Here is a 14,846-nt window from a genome sequence, read left to right on the forward strand (position 1 = left end):
AAATTTTCCGATTGCTTTTATTTGTTGAGTTGTTCAAAAAAATTATTAAAAAAACTAGAAAAGTGAAAATCCAATTTTTTTTGTCTCAAAACTGAGGTGCTTATACGAAGACAAATGATTTATAACCAATAGTAGGTAAGTATAGTTTCCGATTATCGGTATAGTAAGAGTCTGAAGCATTATTACTGGCATATTTCGAACATAAAATTAATAAAATTAAACTATGCTATGGTCAGTATATTCCAAGTTAAAAAGAAAGAGGAATGCCAAAAAAAAATGTAAATATCAGAAAATTTCCAAAACTAATACCATATTTAAAAAGCAAATCAGTTGGATACCGTCCGAAAAAGTCCAGAATTCTAACGAAAGAGAAAATTGAGGGATTTCTACAAGAAGCGTGTGATAATAGATTTCTGCTAAAAAAGGTAATTCAAATTAATATAAATCAATAGATTTAATTAATTTTCGACAACTTTTTAGTTGAGGGTTATTTTTATGAAAATAGTTTTGCCTAAACCAAAATCACACTGAGAAAAGCAGACAAATACAAAATATAGTACAAAAAGAAAAAACATGTCACTTAAAAAGTTGACGTTTTGAAATTCTATCTGTTTTCGTCTTGTGAACTTTTTTGATTTTTGAGATTAGTCAAAGCAACTAAAAAGCAGTCAAAAAAAGTTCAGAAGATGAAAACGGATATATTTTCAAAACATCAACAACTTTTTAAGCGATGTGTTTTTTGTACATTTTATATTTGTCTGTTTTTCTCAGTGAGATTTTTGTTTAGGCAGAACCATTTTCATAAAAATAACCCTTTACTGATCCTGTTAGGACAAGGGTTTATTTCAATAATTTTAAATTTTTACAGGTGACAAAAAATTATAATTCTTATAAAAAAATGTTCCTCAGTTTTTTATATGCTAGCACCGTATCATTATCTTGTAATTAGTAGAACCACTATATAGGATGTTTCTGAAATATATAGAATTAACTTGGCGATTTTCTACTTATTTTCATGAAATTTTTAAGTATATCGGTGTGTGTATGTCAAAAAAATATCAACAAAATTGCTGCTAAAATATATATTTCAAAATTGAAAGCACGGTATCAACATACAAATACAAAAAAATCTGTTGCAACTTAATATCCTGAGGGTGCAGTTCCATACCAGTCGACAATTTTACAATCGCGCCAGACATACTTTCCTTTGAAATCAGCCTCTAGAGCCACATAAAGAGGAGCTTTTGCCCCTTCTTCAATAGTCAAAGTTCCTTTATGACTGCTCATGTCGGTATCTACATAGCCCGGATGAACGGCGTTGACCGCAATATTCCTGTTCGGTTGTTCCTTATCAAACAACCTCTGTTGGGCAAAGGTTAAGGCACTAACTCCTACTTTGCAAACGGCGTAAGCTGAGTCACCCCAACCTTCTGATTGCGTTTTGTTCTCTTTGGCATCCCTAAATAATGGTAAATTAATTTATCTGAATCTCTGATCTCGTATCATTTTGTAGAAATTTTATGTTTGGCAAAGTTCAAATAATAAGTCTCGGAAATCTAATCTAAGTTATACATGTAAGGAATTTGAGTACTTAAATATTTGTTAAATAATGTAGTGGTTGTTTATAAGTCAGTTTGGTTCTGTTTGATTGTGATAACATTTTCCAAAAACATAAAAGTTGCAGTTTATCAGAATGACAAACAACCAAACCGACAATATACACTATTAAGTTGATTCAAAATCGATAATTATTAGTCGTCATGCGGTTACTTTTGCGTATTTGTCAAATAACTAAAAAATTTCAGTACTGAAAATCTATATGACAGAGATATATGCTGCCAGCTGATATTAATAAGAAGAGATAAACTGTTATTACATACTTTACAAATTTTTCCATCAATTTATTGAGATCTGGAATGGTCAAGTTAGAATCGCTTAATTTCACCCTTAAGTCCGCAGATGGAATTTTGCTGAGATGACCAAGCGAGCTGGAAACATTTACAACTTTGGCGTTGTTCCGTAACAATGGGAAAAGTGCCTCAGATACTCTTAGTGTCCCAAAATAGTTAACTTTTATGGTTTCTTCCGCTTGTTGGCCAAAAGGTTCAGTAGCGTCATTCTAAACATAAACATCATTAAGTTAAAGCTTTCATATAAAAAAACATCCAACCCTTTATAAAATGATGCAAACATCTTGCTAATGCAATTACAAGATTTCAATATATAAATTATTGTAATCAATATACCTTAAACGCTATAGCAGCATTATTAACCAAAACATCTATGCCCCCATGTTTTGATTGAATATATTCCTTAAATTTGTCGATGCTAGACTGGTCTGAAATATCCAATTGGTGAAACAGAGGGTTGAAGCCAAGTTTTTTCAATTTATTAACTGCTGCTTCTCCTCTACCAACATCTCTTGCTGTTAAATACACAGAACCATTAAATTTCTCACAGAGGCCCTTAACTATGGCATATCCAATGCCTTTGTTACTCCCTGTAACCTGTTTCAAAAAGAAAACTGACGTTTTTTATCTATTTCAGTTACTTACCACAGCAATTTTTTGTGTCGACATCTTAAGAATCTTATATGGTTTACTGGCAAATAATACAATATTAGGAGTAGTATTTTTCGTCTATTCTGTAATAATATTTTATTTCTACTTATTTAATTTGTTGTTTTTGGTTAGGTTTTATTATCACCACAGATTAAAAAGAGGATAATTAATTATCACTCTGACAGATTCTCAACTGTTGTTAACCAACCAACCCAACAACCTAGTATCATTTATCTAGGCAACAACCGAACTGAAATTGAAGTATTGAAGTACGAAGTACGTTCCTTTTATGTTCACCTATTTATATTTTGTGTATCACTTGACGTCATTTAACTGATATAATAAAAGTAGGAAATAGAAACACTCTATGTGAGAAAACATGAAAACAATCTTTGTGATAAATAAGTAGGTCGGTAACTATCTATATTATTTTCACAAAATAAAATTGTTGAATAATATTTATAGAACTCATTATTTTGCCTTCCCATCTAGTCTGAAAATGTGCCATTTCGCGGACTATGTTTAAATTTTAGTTACACGTTACACCTCTTTGAATCATTCCTTACCGTTGCTTATAAAATCAAAGAGTGACCATCTTCCTCCTGTCAGCTATGAATATCATTAATCCCTTTTGGCATTAAGGGTTTTTTGGCGAGCCAAACCACATCAAACCCGGTTAGCTCGAGTTTGATTGTGTTAAGAGTTTGAGTTAACATTTGACAGAACTCGCAAAAATTCTTTTGGTTTGGATATCTAATCAATAATGAAATCGTAACCTATAATCTATGATAGTGCTCGTAGCTCAAGTTGTTTAATTATTTCTTATATACTATAGTTGTTATTCCTAATCTGAAATGCAGATCCATGAAAGAACGTTAATGTATGGTTATTAAATCAAAATGGGTTTACCTTGTTCACAAATATTATCTATTCAAACGCAAATGTATCGTCTAAAAGGAAGTTAATAAAGATCTATACAGTACAATATATAAAATGCATATTTACCATCTAATAAACGATTAAAGTTATTTGGATCCTCGATTACTATTTTTTTATTATCAATTTCAAATATTACTTTGTATTTTTTGCAGTGAATCCATTACCAAATTTTTTTATTTACAACTTAACCTATCCAAACCTCTAAAAAAACGAAGTAGTGACTACTAGGTACGAAACAGAAAATACATAAACAAAGATAGAAATATTAACTTAAGATCCAAACCAACCCACAAGTCCGGTTTGATGGTTAGGCAAACTCTGCCAAACCGGGTTAACAACATTTCTCGCCAAAACGGCAAACCGCAACAAACTATAGTTAACCGGGTTAGCGGTTTTCTCGCCAAAAAACCCTTAATATTTTTTCTTAAAATCTTTTAAAATGCTAATGTTATGTCTTATACTAAGAATTAAAAAGATATAAGCTCAGTAATATAAATTAAGCAGTGTGGGACACTCATGGAATAATGTTTTAGAAGATATCGTTATTGAACATATTCTTAATATTACTAACAATAAATCAGCTTATTTAGAGTAGGTTTTCTTCTAGCAAGATTTTTTGAATGCTCTCAAACTCAAATTGTTGTGGTCACGGTGTGTATACTTCAAACTCAATGTTTAGTCTTTATAAATTACATTTTTTGTAGCTTATTTAAGGTTTGTTCCTATTATCTCATGGGGGTGTGTAAATAAATAAATAAATCACATAAAAAAATAATCTGTTTTTAAGATTCAATAGAAATAAAACACTTGTTCGATGGTTCCGTATGTATTGTTCATATCCAATTCATTTTTATCTAATAATATTTATAACAAATATTTGTTATGCTGTTGGTTTTGGTGGAGTGGTGTCTCCATACCAGTCCACAACACTACAGTCTAACCAGACGTATTTCCCCTTTAATTCTGCATCCAACGCCAAATAAAGAGGCCCCCTGGCACCCTGCTCAACGGTCTGAATACCCTGATCATTTAGGTCCGTTTTAATCCAACCCGGGTGAACGGAATTGATGGAAATATTCCTGTGGGGCACCTCTTTATCAAAGCTTTTTTGTTGGATATTTGTAAAGGCAGTAACAGCGGTTTTCGATATTCGATAGGCGCAACCAGGGAGTTTACCCCATCCTTCTTGTTCTGTTTTATTGTCTCGGGCATCACTAAAACGACATGCAGAGAATTATGAAGACGTAAGATGTATATTTTGAAAATTTTACCTAAGGAATTTTTGAACAAGTTGTTCCAGTTGTGGAACAGTCAAATCACGATTGGTAAATTTTGCTCTTAAACTTGCCAAGGGAATTCTAGACGGATGACCAGCTGAACTCGACACATTTACAACTTTGGCATTGTTGCGTAACAATGGAAATAACGCTTCACATATGCGTTTGGTGCCGTAATAATTGATATTTAGGATGTTCTCTGCTAGTCTTGCAAGTTCGGCGGCTGGTTGCGGTGGATCTGTCAACTAAATTTCAGATTACTTGAAAGCTACATAAGGGCAAATAAAATCTAAGTGTGGAAAGCAGGTAGGTGCAAAATAATTTAAATCTTTATTTTTTTTCGAGGAGAAAGCGACGACAAGACACATAAGTAATTCAATAATTATGTGGTATATATGTTCAACCTTTCCTTTAACCCTTAAAAATGATATAGCCTGAAATTTGGAAAGATAAGCATCCGTATCGTTTAAGTGGCAGTTATAATCGAGAGTGATTTGAAATCATTTGCAAACAATAAAAATTTAAATTGGCAGCATTCATAAATGTCATTTAGAAAGATACTAAAGAATAACAGTCTAAAGTGAGAGCCTTGGGGTACACCTGACACTAAACTTCTGATTCAGTCTAGAAGAGAACCACAAACTACAAGATCTTAATTAATTATTGTATTATATATTATTAATAAAAGGTCTTCTCTAAAAGTGGGAGATATAAAGCCTAATTTAAGAAAAGCACCTTGATTTAAAGGTATGTTAAATATAATCCATAATGATGTAGAAAAATTAAAACTGCAATACCTGAAAATAGGAGAACGAGCACCATTAATTTTCTCTATACTAGGTAGTTTCTAAGGTACAAGGCTTGTACTCTTACCTGATACCCAATGGCAGCATTATTAATCAACAAATCCAATCCTCCATGTGCTGTTCGAATGTGTTCTTTGAAATTATCCACACTGGTCTGATTGGCAATATCCAGTTGGTGGTATAGCGGGTTAAAACCCAACTCTTTCAGCTTCGCTACTGCCGCCTTTCCTCTTTCTTCATTTCTCGATGTCAAATAAACAGACCCTTGAAATCTTTCGCATAGACCCTTTACTATCGCAAAGCCTATTCCCTTATTGGCCCCAGTTACCTTATAAAAATCGACAATGGTTTTACCGGGTGGTTTGTAACAAATATACTTACCACAGCGATTTTCTCAGTTGGCATCTTCAATACCACTCACGCAAGACAAATCGTGTTATAGACTTCCGTAGTTCAACTACAGTGGCTTCGTTCATGACTTATTGCTTTTATATTGGGTTGCTTCGTTGTCTTAGTATTGAAAAACAATAGATAATTTTGTATTATCAATATCGACCACAAGCAAATACAAGAGATCGATAACTTTGGATGTGGTTTTGATTTGTACAGGTCAAAAATATTAAATGGCATGGTCAAGGTTGAATTTGCAAAACCACGATATTAATTAATCAAGTTCTCTCCTTTAATATCTCTTGTGTATTATCGTTTTTCTCTAAGAGAATTGGTCATTGAAACTATTGCTTCTGCATTGAGATCTCACGGTTTGTTTGTTACACAAGATATATTAAACATTGTTATTCGTCTATTGTGAATTATTTGTCAATTATAATTTCCGGTACATATTATATATGGTCTAGCATTAGTTTAGTTGTTAGGTTAGGCTACTATGACAGCTGCTCTACGATATACAAACTTAATCAATAATTGTAATTCTTCTCGCCTTAATTTTTTTTATTTAAGGGGTAAAGTCACCTTAGAACTTTGAAAAAATTGATTTTTGGATAAATTGTTTAAACAACGCTTTATGTGAAGAATAAAGGAAAAGAGTTTTAGATGGTGGAAAAATCTGGAATATGAGTTTTCTTCAAGGTGGAGCGCAACCACTCGCAACGCACTGCAGGAGTGCTTACTGTAACTCGTGAGAACGCACGCGATAGTTATTATAGAGGCCAGATTGGGTTTCACATCAAGAAGGCCAATTATATGGTGCAGGCATCGTTGATTGAAGATGTACATAGGAACGAATTTCGTATACGAAGTATTTTTTGAGAAACCACATTTTTTTAACTGGCAACAAACATAATTCAAAAAGTTTCCAACAAATCGACATGAAATTTTGTATAGAGTTTCACAATAACAAAATACATGGAATATCTTAGGGGTTTTTCAATTGATTAACAATTTTCACTGTTATTAACAGTTTAATGAAAAATTTTTCATCTTTTTTCAACACATTTTCTTTAATGTTCACTAAATCAACGATTATTAATCAGAAATTATTTGTTTTTTTGTTCAAAAACCGGACCTCAACCCACTGGATTTTTTTGTGGGATGCTGTTAAACGACATGTATACGTTAAACAAATTAATACACCTGAGCAGTTAGAAGAAACAATAAATAATGCTTTTCATCAGATTGAAGCAATAATAAATTTTGAATAAATTACATTTTCATTACTAAAAAGTATTTCACTTACTGGTTTTTAAATTATTTAAAAAAATTAAAATATTTATTTTAAGTTTTACACCCTGTATCTTTTTAATGAGGCGTCCTAGATAAAACATTTATAGGAAAGACTTCCCTTAAAATTCACCAAAGAATACTAGGTTTCATTTTTGGTCACCATTTGTGAATCACCCTGTATAATTGAGCCTATATTTTTATACTCTTTATTTATGATATTATTAAACATTTAATGTTGAATGTTGAATACCTGTTTATATGCAGATGACCTAAAAATTTATTCTAAAATTATCTCACTGTAACACTGCTTGATCATTCAGCAAAGTTTAAATGATGTATGTTAAACAAATTGTTCCTATTACCTCACGGGGGTGTGTAAATAAATAAATAAATCACATAAAAAAATAATCTGTTTTTAAGATTCAATAGAAATAAAACACTTGTTCGATGGTTCCGTATGTATTGTTCATATCCAATTCATTTTTATCTAATAATATTTATAACAAATATTTGTTATGCTGTCGGTTTTGGTGGCGAGGTCTCTCCATACCAGTCCACAAGACGACAGTCAAACCAGACATATTTCCCCTTTAATTCTGCATCCAACGCCAAATAAAGAGACCCCCTGGCACCTTGCTCAACGGTCTGAATACCCTGATCGTTTATGTCCGTTTTAATCCAACCGGGATGAACAGAATTGATGGAAATATTCCTGTGGGGCACTTCTTTATCAAAGCTTTTTTGTTGGATATTTGTAAATGCAGAAACAGCGATTTTCGATATAACGTAGGCGCAATAAGGGAGTTTACCCCATCCTTCTTGTTCTGTTTTATTGTCTCGGGCATCACTAAAACGACATGCAGGGAATTATAAAGACCTGAGATATATATTTTGGTAATTTTACCTGAGGAATTTTTCAACAAGTTGATCCAGTTGTGGAATAGTCAAATCGCGATTAGTGAATTTTGCTCTTAAACTTGCCAAGGGAATTCTAGACGGATGACCAGCTGAACTCGACACGTTTACAACTTTGGCATTGTTGCGTAACAATGGAAATAACGCTTCACATATGCGTTTGGTGCCGTAGTAATTGATATTTAGGGTGTTCTCTGCAAGCCTTGCGAGTTCGGCAGCTGGTTGCGGTGGATCTGACAACTAAATTTGAGATTACTTAAAAACTGACTTACAAAAGCAGAAAGTGAAATGTAAAAATCGTAATGACTAAAAAAATTGTTGGCCAGTTATAATTGAGAATGATTTAAAATTATTTCAAACAATAAAAATATCACTTAGAAAGACATTAAAGAACAATGGTTCAAAGTGAGAGCCTTGGGATACACCTGAAACCTTTGTGATTTTGTTAGATATAACATTTTCTAATTTAACCATATGATATTTCTGTGAGAGATAATTTCTTATTCCGTCTACAAGAGAACCACAAACTCCAAGCATATAAAGTTTCTACTCTTACCCGATACAAAACAGCAGCATTGTTAATCAACAAATTCAATCCCCCATGAGCGGTTCGAATGTGTTCTTTGAAATTATCCACACTGGTCTGATCAGCAATATCCAGTTGATGGTATAGCGGGTTAAAACCCAACTCTTTTAGCTTCGCTACTGCCGTTTTTCCTTTTTCTTCATTTCTCGATGTCAAATAAACAGACCCTTGAAATCTTTCGCATAGACCCTTTACTATCGCAAAGCCTATTCCCTTATTGGCCCCGGTTACCTTATAAAAATCAACAATATATGGTTTTAGCGTGTGGTTTATAACAAATTTACTTACCACAGCGATTTTCTCAGTTGGCATCTTCAATACCACTCACACAAGAAAAATCGTGTTATAGAGTGGTCTTTTACTTCCGTACATCAACTACAGTGGCTTCGTTCATGATTTATTGCTTTTATATCGGGTTGCTTTGTTGTCTCAGTATTGAAAAACAATCGATAATGTCGTATTATTAACATCAACCACAAGCAAATACAAGAGATCGATAGCTTTAGATGTGGTTTTGATTTCTACAGGTCATCGAAAATATTAAAAGGCATGGTCAAGGTTGTATTTGCAAAACCACGGAATTAATTAATCAAGTTCTCTCCTTAATATCTCTTCTGTAGTATCGTTTCTCTCTAAGAGAATTGGTGATTGAAACTACTGGTTCTCCATTGAGATCGCACATTTTTTTTGTTATACAAGATATATTAAACATTATTATTCGTCTATTGCGAATGATTTAAGTCAATTATAATTTCTGGTACATTATAGTATGTGGTCCAGCATCAGTTTAGTTGTGGCCTAATATCAGTTTAGTTGTTAGGCTACTACCTTTTTTTTTACCAATAGACTAGATGTTCCCTATCTGTGCTAGAAACCTCAAATGGCAGTTGCTCCACATACATATATATAAACTTAATCAATAATTGTAATTCTTTTCTTTAAAGGGATAGGGTGAGTGTTTCATTATTTGAAAAATGCATAATTTGATAATTATTTGTTACCCGCAATTGTATTTGGCACGTTTTGTTTAGACGATTTGGTTTTTGTAGGTCTTAGGAATCTTAAGATATACGTACGAAACTGTTAATTAGAGTTTCTATCCAACGTTGTACATGGGCGTTTCTCGAAATTCCTCCCTGATACTGTAGTTAATGCTATTGCTGTTCTTGTTGATGTTGAGCAATAAATGAGCCTGAAAAATTAAAGAAGAAAATTATGTCACATGGATAGCTGAGTCTTTTGCCTGTCCTATACTTACCTGACCCGATACCTTAGAAAAAGTAGCCGTGTAGCCGCTGTATTTTACGTAAGCCGAAGGCACTTGGTGAGCTGTCTTGATTACGTGATCCTAAGGCTGTGCGTACATTTTCATTTGTTATGACATTTTGCTGTCTTGTGCAAACCCTAAAGAAGTAGTGGAGAGCTGTTATCGTCGACCATTTTGCCTTGAAACTTTAGATTTTCTGTGCTGCAAGTTCTACAATTTTTTTAACAATCTATTTCTCACAAATATTTATTAGAGAACAAATATATGAACAATTTATTTACCTAATTATAATAATATTTATTGGTCTGAGATGGTAATTGACATATGCCATTTTGGCTTTTGATGTCAATAAAATTATACTACGTATAACAGATACATAGTATGTTTTATAAACCGAATAACAGCTGTTATCTGGGGATTTAATATGTTTTATTTTTTCATGCTCATTTTGAGTTGCATATACACTAATGTAAGATAAATACTTACCTGGCGTATAACACCTGCACGAAGACTATTTCTCTACCGTGTAATTGATACCTAAATAATACCCACTCATTTGTTAATAATTAAATATGTTAAATAATGTTCATCTATTTATATAGTAGTATCTAAGTAATTTTAAGTACTTATTTAATTAATCATTTTCACAAAATCATTACCTGATTAATCGAAGTCATAGAATTTTATACATTTTAGCTCACATTAAAGTTTTTAAGCATTTTAAGATCAAAATTTTGTGTAAGTCTTACGCTCCTCTTCCCTTTTGTCGATTTGTTTCGGCTGGCGCCCAGGCCTACCTTATTTGTAGTTTTCTGCAATCAGGAAATATACTTCTCACCCACTGCCTGCCTCAAAATCAAGGTTAACATTAGTTTTTGAAATATTTAAAAGAAAACTGAAATTTTGCCAAAACGGAAACGTTTTCGAACATTTACTGTAATTTTTTAAAGTATAATATTCATTTGGAGTTTTGGTTGTCCATATGCATTTTTAAGAATGAATTTGTCATAATGAAATTAGAATTGTAATAATGTTTTTTAATTTGGTTGCAACAACATATTCGAGTTATGTATGACCAGATGATAGAGATTAAAACACGAATAACGTTTTATTGTAACGTGTGATAGTAATAGGTTAAAAAACTAGGTGGATTTCACAAGTGTCACAGAGTTTAACGACACTTAGAGTGTACGATAATTCAATAAACATAGAAATCTAAATTAAAAAATTAGATAAATTTGGGACGAATACATTGAAAATGATTTTTCGAGACAAAATGTCTGAATCTGGTTCATGCTGAGACAGGACAATATTGGCGGTCATGAAGGCTTGCAAAAAATGTTATAAAATTTACAGGGTCGTATTTAAAAAAATGAAGTTGATGGTTCGGGAGAGGCGAAACGTTATATATAAAAATTGATTATGCCATTTGATAGAGGACAAAAAGTGGCCATGAGAAAGTGTTCTTCGTTTTTCAATATCTCCTCAAACAAGGATGAAATTAAACAAAAACGGATTTCCAAAATTTCGATTTTTTTCAAATATTTCGAAAACTAATCATGTTAGCCTTGATTCATGAAGAATACAGTTTATACAGTTATAGTTTAGTTGAAAGATTATTTTACAGAAACATAAAAACATTACAATATACATATACCTATATGCATATACAACTGTAATATGTATGTATCTATGTACCAATATCTTTGTTAATAAACAATTAAAAGTAAAGTTTTTTAATTTAATACTGTTTACATATACATTTTCCATTAATCCGAACTTTCTAGTACTCCGGCACTCTTAGGTTTTTAATGGTGCCAGATTAGTGAGATTGTACTGTATTTACAAAGATAGCACTCCCTTCTGTTTTGCTTAAAAATAAAAAAAAAGAAGAGCTTTTGAGACAAATGACCTTCAAAGTACTAATGACAATAGTTCGACTTATCCTCAGTAAAAGTTTGGAATTTTTTTATCAATTAACAAAAAAATTACAACAGGTTAAACTGAGAGGTATCAATTTTGTAGGCAGAAAACAGTGATTTTTTCAACATTTTCATTAATAACTAAAAAATGGAATAACGAAACTAATGAAATTTTAGCATACAATAGAGTAATAGTGAGGCTACACATGGTCCAAATTTGAATTTTTTTTGCCAATACATTTTCTTAATATCGGTTTTCAAACTCGGGAGTCTATTTCATTTATTTTGATAGCAAGTCTGCTTTACCTGTGCTAGAAATGTTAAATGACATTGCTGTATATACAGATTTTTTGTTGTCGCAATTTTTTAAATTCTAAGAACTGCTTGAAGCATAGCATGACATTTTAGTAAAAACTGAAGCGCCCTTTACTTTTCTTAAATTAATTTAAAAGAAAATATCCCTTAAAACCTTTTAAAGTAGGACCATTTGAATAGTGGTACCACTGTCTTAAAAATATTAGATTCATTGCATAGAATCAATATAATGAATGCTACTTATACATATTTGTATATCGGTGTGGGTATTTCGAAGACAAATACATAAATTGCTGCAAAAATATATATTCCAAAGTTATATGTACAAAATCAGCATGTAAATAAAAAAAACATCTTTGTTGCAATTCAATACAACGAAGGTGCAGTTCCATACCAGTCCACAATTTGACAATCATGCCAGACGTATTTTCCTTTGAAATCAGCCGTAAGGGCCAAATAAAGGGGTGCTTTTGCCCCTTCTTCAAGAGTCAACGGTCCTTGGTGATTGCTCATGTCGGTATCTACGTAGCCGGGATGCACAGCGTTGACCGCAATATTCCTGTTCGGTTGTTCCTTATCGAACAATCTCTGTTGGGCAAAGGTTAAGGCACTCACTCCTACTTTGGACACGACGTAAGCATGAGACCAATCTTCTGATTCCGCTTTGCCCTCTTTGGCGTCCCTAAATGATGACAAATTAATATAACTAAATCTATATAATTTTATTTTGTAGCAATTTTATGTCTGACAAAATTCATCAAATAACTGATAAATTGTAATTTATCACGGCGACAAACAACGAAAACCACAATTTATATTATTAACTTTTTACAAAAACAAACAAGCGATATTGGCAATTAATTATTATAGTCATACAATGCAGATAATATGTAAAAATAATGATAAAACTATTATTACGTACTTTACGAATTTTTCCATCAATTTGTTAAGGTCTGGAATGGTCAAGTTAGAATCGCCCAATTTTGCCTTCAAGTCTGCAGATGAGATTAGGCTAAGATGGCCAGCAGAGCTTGAAATATTTACAACTTTGGAATTATTGCGTAATAGTGGGAAAAGTGCCTCAGATACTCTTAGTGTCCCGAAATAGTTAACTTTTACAGTTTCTTCAGCTTGTTGGCCTGCAGGTATAGTTGCATTATCCTAAACATAGTCATCATTGCTAAGTTGAATCCACAATTTATTTCACAAAAAAGTATCTAGTTTAGTTTTAAATAATATTTTCAAAATATTATAATCCTTTGCGAACGTTGCAAACAGACAAGTTTCCAAAGTAGAACTTAATTATGTGAAAAATTAAAATTGGAAAATATTTTGGAATAAACTTATCTAACTACTTCATTTTGCTTTTGCAATTATAAGATTTTAATAAACAATAATTTATGGAACTCGGCATACCCAATAGACAGTAGCAGCATTATTAACCAAAAGATCTATGCCCCCATGGTTTGATTTAATATATTCCTTGCATTTGTCAACACTAGACTGGTCTGTAATGTCCAGTTGATGGAATGGTTGAATGGTTGGTTGAAACCAAGTTCCTTCAATTTCTTAACTGCTGCTTCTCCTCTACCAACATCTCTAGCTGTTAAATACACGGCACCATTAAATTTCTCGCAAAGGCCCTTAACTATGGCATATCCAATACCTTTGTTGCCCCCTGTAACCTGTTTTGAAAAGGAAATTCAATGATTTTTTTTAAATATGTTGGAATTAAGTACTTACCACAGCAACTTTTTGGGTTGACATCGTAAATAGTTGATCAGGTAAAGTTATACAGTTTACTCATGAATAAAAGAATATTAGGAATAGTTTTTCTAGTATTTTACATAATTATTTTGAATTTGTTGTGTTAGGTCAGATATTATTCTGACTGATCTGGCAAATTGTCAACTGAGATTGAAATACGTTCCTTTTATGTTCTCGTATTTATACATATTTTTGTATCTATAAACATTTACTGATACTAGAAAATTAGGAAATAGAAAAACAATATCCGAAAGACAACTTTATGATAAATTTGTCTGTAGGTTAATAGTTATCTAAATTCTCTTGACAAAAAAAATTGTTGATAATATTTACGAAAACATAGATTATTTTGCGACCTTGTCCAAAATGTGGCATTTTTACGGACTATCCCAGCATGGGTGGCCCAATAGTGTATCAAAGTTCAATATCTCCCTTATTATAAAGATTTGAAAAGAAATATATATGGCAGTGATGTACTTAAAAAAGTTCACATTTTAAAAATATTTTGGAATATACAGGGTGATGCATTAGGGCGGGGCATCTTTAAGGTGGTTTTTCTTAAAAGGAACACTCTGTATATTTTTACTAATTTGTATTCTACAGAAAATTCTCTTTCCAGCAATGTATTTGTTTTTTGTATTCGAGATGTGGCGATGCCAAGTTATTTGAAAAAATAAGATAATTTTCGCTGGGACAGGGTCCTGTAAATCTATCCACTGTGCGGGTACTACCAGTAATTAAGAAAAAATATTTTGTAGGCATGCGAACCAAAGATGTAGACAAACAACAAAATAGCAAAATCTTTATA

General features: G+C 32.2%; 3 protein-coding genes and 1 pseudogene across 3 annotated transcripts; all 4 read right to left on the bottom strand.

The window, feature by feature from the left end:
* Positions 1–1,066: 1,066 nt before the first annotated feature.
* LOC108905085 (carbonyl reductase [NADPH] 3-like) lies at positions 1,067–2,806 on the bottom strand. The gene is made up of 4 exons (XM_018707859.1): positions 2,556–2,806; positions 2,247–2,507; positions 1,881–2,119; positions 1,067–1,459 (listed from the first exon to the last, which is right to left on the bottom strand). The coding sequence occupies exons 1-4, from the start codon at positions 2,577–2,579 to the stop codon at positions 1,141–1,143; spliced, it is 843 nt and encodes a 280-aa protein (XP_018563375.1). The 5' UTR covers positions 2,580–2,806; the 3' UTR covers positions 1,067–1,140.
* Positions 2,807–4,310: 1,504 nt separating this feature from the next.
* LOC108905036 (carbonyl reductase [NADPH] 3-like) lies at positions 4,311–6,056 on the bottom strand. The gene is made up of 4 exons (XM_018707803.2): positions 5,965–6,056; positions 5,651–5,911; positions 4,772–5,022; positions 4,311–4,714 (listed from the first exon to the last, which is right to left on the bottom strand). The coding sequence occupies exons 1-4, from the start codon at positions 5,986–5,988 to the stop codon at positions 4,381–4,383; spliced, it is 870 nt and encodes a 289-aa protein (XP_018563319.2). The 5' UTR covers positions 5,989–6,056; the 3' UTR covers positions 4,311–4,380.
* A 1,607-nt stretch (positions 6,057–7,663) lies between these two features.
* On the bottom strand, positions 7,664–9,547 carry LOC108905083 (carbonyl reductase [NADPH] 3-like). The gene is made up of 4 exons (XM_018707857.2): positions 9,056–9,547; positions 8,738–8,998; positions 8,171–8,421; positions 7,664–8,113 (listed from the first exon to the last, which is right to left on the bottom strand). The coding sequence occupies exons 1-4, from the start codon at positions 9,077–9,079 to the stop codon at positions 7,780–7,782; spliced, it is 870 nt and encodes a 289-aa protein (XP_018563373.1). The 5' UTR covers positions 9,080–9,547; the 3' UTR covers positions 7,664–7,779.
* A 3,014-nt stretch (positions 9,548–12,561) lies between these two features.
* Positions 12,562–14,198, bottom strand: LOC108905084 (annotated as a pseudogene).
* Between the last annotated feature and the right edge of the window lie 648 nt (positions 14,199–14,846).

Source organism: Anoplophora glabripennis, unplaced genomic scaffold (genome assembly GCF_000390285.2).
Source record: "Anoplophora glabripennis isolate ALB-LARVAE unplaced genomic scaffold, Agla_2.0 scaffold129, whole genome shotgun sequence".
Classification (NCBI taxonomy): Eukaryota; Metazoa; Arthropoda; class Insecta; order Coleoptera; family Cerambycidae; genus Anoplophora; species Anoplophora glabripennis.